The sequence below is a fragment of the Grammomys surdaster genome, unplaced genomic scaffold (genome assembly GCF_004785775.1).
Source record: "Grammomys surdaster isolate TR1022 unplaced genomic scaffold, NIH_TR_1.0 270, whole genome shotgun sequence".
Classification (NCBI taxonomy): Eukaryota; Metazoa; Chordata; class Mammalia; order Rodentia; family Muridae; genus Grammomys; species Grammomys surdaster.
In genome coordinates, this window is record NW_021604711.1 from 2979177 (window position 1) to 2986085 (window position 6909).

The 6909-nt window shown below is 43.6% G+C and overlaps 1 protein-coding gene across 1 annotated transcript in view; it reads left to right on the plus strand.

Annotated features, from left to right (window-relative positions):
* Positions 1-588: 588 nt before the first annotated feature.
* The window catches only part of LOC114628626 (zinc finger protein 709-like), a 12434-nt gene continuing 6113 nt past the window's right edge, over positions 589-6909 (plus strand). The window contains exon 1 of the mRNA XM_028776531.1: positions 589-716. Coding sequence (XP_028632364.1) covers positions 714-716 — 3 coding nt within the window. The 5' untranslated portion in view covers positions 589-713. The remainder of the gene's footprint in view (positions 717-6909) is intronic.

The following is a 6909-nucleotide window of genomic DNA, read 5'->3' on the forward strand; positions in this document are numbered from 1 at the left end:
TGACATCTAAATTTTTAAAATAAGGGCTGTAGCTTAGTTGGCAGAGTCCTTGTTTAGAATTCAGGAAGTCCTTAGCAGGATCCCTAGTGCCGCATAACCTGCATAATGGCACATGTGTCCTCCTAGCACTCAAAAGATCCAGGCAAGCAGGTCAGGGGTTCAAAATTGGCCTGAACTGTCTTTGAGATAAGCTACACGAGACCCTCCCTGTCTCAATGTATTCACAATAAAAATTTAAAATAATTGTCATGTTAGATATTTCCAGTTGTGAATGATATTGTCATATATATACATACATACATACATACATACATATATATGAATGATATTGTCCCATGGATATGTCTTCTGTAGGTCAAGTGCAAGTGTGTCCTGGCAGAGCCATTGCTAGAGTGCAGAGAAATCTTGAGAAATCTTGTCCCTAAAGTATCTCTCAGTCAGGAGTTGGATTACATCCCTAGTCGCTCAAGGATTAGGGGCGTGTCCAAACCTCCTGTCTATCAGAGTGGAATTGTCCAACCAGGCCGCAGCTGGAGCGGAGGGGCGGGGCAGGTTGCTTTACTCTCGCGGTGTTTGGTTCTTTTCACTGTTTAGTTCTTGCTCAGGTTCCGTTTCTTCTGGTTGTGTCTCTGGTTCACAGTTGTGTAAGGTGGCTCTGCTGTAGCTAGTGTCCCTATGAGGTGCAGACGACGCGGGACGGCAGAAATTCGGAAATGGTGAGCGTTCCGGCCGACGCTGGCCACATCCAACCAGGACCAGCCTCAGGGAAGGCCTCCGTAGCTGGAGTCTGCGGCCCGATCCCGCTGCTGTCCTGGGTCCTCGTGGCCTGGGTCCCCTCGCTTCCCATCTGCCCCTGCGGCGTCCTGGCCGACTCACCTCAGGACTTGGGGCGTCCTGGCCGACCCACCTTAGGACTTGGGGCGCTGGCTTCTAGTTGTGGGTTCCCGCCCGTCAACCATGGCTGAGCTTTCCTGAGGTTTGGAAAGTGGGGTCTCAGTCTATTTTCTCTCCGCCTGACTGCCCCGAGTGTTCACAGTGAATCTCCCAAATTCTAGTCTTTAGGGCCGACCCCCAGCTAGTCTCAGGACACCGAGTTAGACCGATGGTTGGTTAGTAGGGAAAAGCCGAGAGTGGAGATTTCGTCAGTGCGGGCACAGATAAAGGGTCTAGTGACACTCATACCCCAGTTGATCCTTGGACAGGAGCGAAGGCTAGACCAGAAACAAGCTTAAACAGCAGCAGCCTCTTGCAAATTGGGCCCCGCCCATCATTGTCTCCGCTCATTTAAGCCCTGGAGGAGACTAGGTAGTGGTTCTCTGGAGATAGCTTCTGCTTCTCTGAAGAGCTGTTCTTCAGTGAATCCTGGGTGACTGCAGGTTAAGGACCATAACTTATCACTGTGCCCCCAGCCTTGAAAGATAAAGTGGGTTAGACAGACACCACTTGAGCATATAATCATATGCTTAGGTTGAACCAAAATAAAGGAGGTTGACAGAGTGAAGGCCGAGATGCCAGGCTTTCATCTCGCTTTTATTTTATTTGTGGATGTATGTGGATACACACATGTGTGTGGGTGTCTGAGGGGAGCTAAAGGTATGGGCGGTTATGAGCTGACCCAAAGTGGCTACTGGAACTCCATCCAGTTTCCTGCAAGGAGAGCAAATGCTCTTAACCACTGAGCCATCTCTGCAGCCCTCCAAAGCAGTTTCACTCCCAGTATTCTCAAATGTCAACTTCTAGTGTAAAAGGTTTAAAGAGTGACAACCATTACTGTTTATTTTTGTTCCTAAATAAATAGAAATGGACACAATATTTTTTTCATTTCCGGTTAGTAATGGTCTTAGGTTTCAGAACTGCCAGATGCTGACAAGGTTGACTTTTTTTTTTTAAAAGATCTATTTATTTTTATGAGTACAGTGTTGTTGTCTTCATACACAACAGAAGAAGGCATCTGATCCCATTACAGATGGTTGTGAGCCACCATGTGGTTGCTGGGTATCGAACTCAGGATCTCTGGAAGAGCAGTCAGTGCTCTTAACCACTGAGCCATCTCTCCAGCGTCCGAGGTAACCTTTAGTCAACCACTTAGACACCAGTCTGAGGTCTGGGGTGAAACCTCTTCGAGGAGCAGCTAGAGGCCCTGGAGCTGGAGGAATCTCCTGGAATAGTCCTTATCTCAATATTTTTTAAAAGAATTTATTTATTATGTATACATTGTTCTGCCTGCATGTATGCCTGCAGGCCAGAAGAGGGCACCAGATCTTATTATAGATGGGTTAAGACACAATGTGGGTGCTGGGAATTGAACTCAGGACCTCTGGAAGGGCATACAGTGCTCTTAACCTCTGAGCCATCTCTCCAGCTCAATAGTTAATTTTTAGGGACATTATCTCCCCGTACGCCTAGCTCCACTCCTAGGAAACATTGTTTAGTTAGGTGCTGGTGAATGAAGGCCTCAGAGCAATATTTTCTGCCATCTTGAGTCTCTCAGTTGTTAGTGGAGAGAACTTCTCCCCAAGGATTAGAAAGAAAACCATCAAAGTGCAGTGGGATAGAAAGCTGAGACTGTGTTTGAGTCAGTACGGTGTCTCCTGAGGAGGTGTGGCTGCTGAGTTTTTCAGCAGCACTAGGGTGAGAGAACGGCTTTACTTGGCAGTTGATCCTGACAGGTCTGTCTGTTCTTCTGCCCCTTTTCTATATTTATCTCCTTGAAATCATTGTTCATTTACTTGAATCTAAGCTTTTCAATAAGTTAGAAATGTACTCAGAGCTGAATAAGGTAAATATTCTTTTTCAACAGGGTTTCTCTATGTAACCCTGGTTGTCCGGGAACTCACTCTGTAGACCAGGCTGGCCTGAAACTCAGAGATCCGCCTGCTTCTGCCTTCCAAGTGCTGGGATTAAAGCTGTACCACATGCAAGATGAAATATTCTTGAAGCTATCAAGAAGTAGATTTCAACAATAAAGTAGAGTCTCATTTTCTCTGATTTCTTGTTTAATTCTTTGCTTTCTCTAGTATATACAGAAACATTTCTGAGTGTTTTTTTTTGGGGGTGTCATATGGGCCTAGACTCAAATATTGAGAAAACATTAGTTTGCCATTGTTGTTTTAGAAAATGAATACACTTCCCCGAAGTGTGACAGATGAACTTGTAAGTTAGTAAGTTGGCTTTGTTGTTGCTGAGACAGGGCCTTGCTGACACTGACTGCCTAGAACCTGCTATGTAGACCAGGTGGGCATCCAGTTCAGACCCTCCTGTCTCAGCTTGAGAGTTCTGGGATTAGAAAGATGTGCTACCAGATTAATATATATAAAACCTTGTCTCAAAAAACAGAACTGAGCCGAGCACTGGTGGTGCACACCTTTAATCCCAGCACTTGGGAGGCAGAGCCAGGTGGATTTCTGAGTTTGAGACCAGCCTGGTCTACAGAGTGAGTTCCAGGACAGCCAGGGCTACACAGAGAAACCCTGTCTCGAAAAAACAAAACAAAACAAAACAAACAAACAAACAAAAGAACAGAACTGAATGTCGGTAAGATAGGATTTAGAATGATCTTCTAAGTAATTCTTTTGTCTTCTCCTTTATAAACCTAAGTATAGATTTGTTAATTATAATCATGTTTGCAAATAGCTAGGTTTTGCTATAGTTCATTATTTCCATTTGGTTTATTTTTATTATTTGTGTGAGTTTGTTTGCATGTGTCTTAGTTAGGGTTTCTATTGCTGCAATGAAACACCACCAAAAAGCAAGTGGGATGGCAAGGGATTATTCTGTGTACCCTTTTCTATCACTGTTCTTTTTTTTTTTTTTTTTTGGTTTTTCGAGACAGGGTTTCTCTGTATAGCCCTGGCCATCCTGGAACTCACTCTGTAGACCAGGCTGGCCTCGAACTCAGAAATCCGCCTGCCTCTGCCTCCCAAGTGCTGGGATTACAGGCGTGCGCCACCACTGCCCGGCCGTTCTATCACTGTTCTATTGAAGGAAGTCAGGGCAAGAACTCAAGCAGAGCAGGATCCTGAGGGCAGGGTCCTGGAGGCAGGAGCTGATGCAGAGGCCATGGAGGGGTGCTGCTTACTGGCTTACTTCACATGGCTTACTCAGCCTGCTTTCCTATAGAACCCAGAACTACCAGCCCAGGGATAGCACCACCTACAATGGGCTGAGCCTTTCCCTATTGATCACTAATTGAGAAAGTGCCTTGCAGCTGGATCTCAAGTGCCATTTCTTCAAGTGAGGTTCCTTTCTCTCTGATGGTCTAACTTGTGTCAAGTTGCCACAATACAGCCTGGGTGCCAAGGTGTGTGTGTAAAGTGGATAAGAGGATAAGTGTAGAAGTTAGAAACTGAGTTCATACCATCAGCAGTAGAGCAAATGCCTTACCTGCTGAGCCGTTTCGTTAGCCCAGTTCATTGGTTTATTTACTTTTAAGATATGGCTTCACTGTGTCGCCTTGTTTGGCCTGGAGCTTTCTGTGGGATTAAAGATATATACCACCATGCCTAGCTTTTATTAATTTTGTTTCACTTCTTGAGGCAGGGTCTCGTACTCCTGGCCCATTTGATTTCTTTTTTGTTAAAGATATATCATTTATTTTAAATTTAAATTATTTTGATTATGTGTATGCAAGAGTTTGTGCACCAGTACTGTGCTTGTGGAGGCCAGAAGGTATCAGATCCTCCTGAAACTGGAGTTAGAGGAGCTGAGAGCTCCCTGATTGGGTGCTAGGAATGAAAGAATGAAGAACAAGGTAGTCCTGTATCAACCCAGGGAAACTGAGGAGGCGCCAATGGATTCACAATCAAGTCAACTTAGCTGTTAAAAGTGCATACTATTGTTGTAGAAGACCCAAGTTTCCAGAAGTGAATTTGATGCTTTAAACTTTTCCTATGTACTGGCTATACTATATTCCACAATTTACATTTCTTTTCCTTGAACTACTCAGGTTCCTTCAGATGACTCTCTTTCGCCCACATGTGATTTGGCACTTTGTGATTTAATTTCCAGTTTGGAGGTTTCTAACTGCATTTATGTTACTTATTGCTGTTTAATGCTTCCATACTCATTGAGTACTTTATGTGCTTGGTGTTGTGTGTTTGTTCACTCAGAATGTGATCTGTCATTTAGTTTCACTGTTGACTGAAGTGTTCTAGAAATATCACTGAAATCCTGGTTGATGTTGTTGAATAACATTATTACCATTATGCTTTTCTGCCCATTTAGAGCTGTCAATTACTGATAGGGAGTATTTTGGTATTTCTAACTGTAATTATGACTTTCTCTATATTGCATTTTTAGAAGTTTTTTCCCCGCTGGGCGGTGGTGGTGCACACCTTTAATCCCAGCACTTGGGAGGCAGAGGCAGGTGGATTTCTAAGTTCGAGGCCAGCCTGGTCTACAGAGTGAGTTCCAGGACAGCCAAGGCTACACAGAAAAACCCTGTCACGAAAAACCAAAAAAAAAGGAAAAAAAAAAGAAGTTTTTTCCCTATGTTATTTGACCATCTGTTTTATGTCACACATATTAAAGGCAGATGATCATTTAAAACATCTTATCTATTGAGTGTAGCATTTATTGACTGTAGTGTCTGGTTTCTTTTTTTTTTTTTTTTTTAAGATTTATTTATTTTATTTATGAGTACACTGTAGCTGTCTTCAGATACACCAGAAGAGGGCATCAAATCTCATTACAGATGGTTGTGAGCCACCATGTGGTTGCTGGGATTTGAACTCAGGACCTCTGGAAGAACAGTCAGTGCTCTTAACCACTGAGCCATCTCCTGAGCCATCTCTCCAGCCCCTAGTGTCTGGTTTCTTAAAGATAGTTTATCTCAAAATCTTTTTCCTTATTCTCTATTCTTGATGCTGTCTTTTCTTTTTTGTTTTCTTTCTTTCTTTCTTTGTTTTTTTTTTGTTTTGTTTGTTTGTTTGTTTCGAGACAGGGTTTCTCTGTGTAGCCCTGGCTGTCCTGGAACTCACTCTGTAGACCAGGCTGGCCTAGAACTCAGAAATCTGCCTGCCTCTGCCTCCCAAGTGCTGGGATTAAAGGCGTGTGCCACCACTGCCCGTTTTTTTTATTATAAAATAGAGTTTATTCAGGGCATGGGGAGGGGAGTTAAAGAGGGTAGTAGAGGCAGAGAGAGAGAGAGAGAGAGAGAGAGAGAGAGAGAGAGAGAGAGAGAGTAGAGAAGTAGAGGCTGGCCATGAGCACGTGGAGAGAGGGGGAAGGGAAGGGGTGAGGCCACAAGAAGCAAGAGGCAAGAGAGCCAATGGACATTTGACAGTTATATAGGACAACTGAAAAATCAGTTTCCCCGATTTCTCTGTTACTTGTTCTTGTCCGTGTATGTGTGTGTGTGTGTGTGTGTGTGTGTGTGTGTGTGTGTATTTTGAGACAGGGTTTCATTGTGTAGCCCTGGCTGTCCTGGAACTCACTCTGTAGACCAGGCTGGCCTCAAACTCACAGAGATCTGTCTACCTCTACCTCCTGAGTGCTAGGATCAAAGGTGTGTATCACCACTGTCTGGCCAGCTATGTCCATTTATGCAGTGAAAATCCTGTCCAAACATTTCTTTAAAATTAAAAAAAATTTTTTTCTTAAAGTCTCATTATGTAGACAGGCTGGCCTCTAACTTATAGAGCTCTAACTGGTTTTGTCTCCTGAATGCTGGGATTAAAGGTATGTGCCACCATGCCCGGCCACCACTCCCTCACTCCTAAAAAAGGTTGTGTACCTGCATGAAATGGCCTTGAAAGCTGAAAGAGGACATTAGAAATCCTAGGACTAGACTATAGGTGGTTTGTTAGCTACTTTGTGGGTACTAGGAATTGAACCTGGGTCCTCTGTAAGAGTAACAAGCACTTTTTATTTTATTTTATTTTATTTTATTTTATTTTATTTTATTTTATT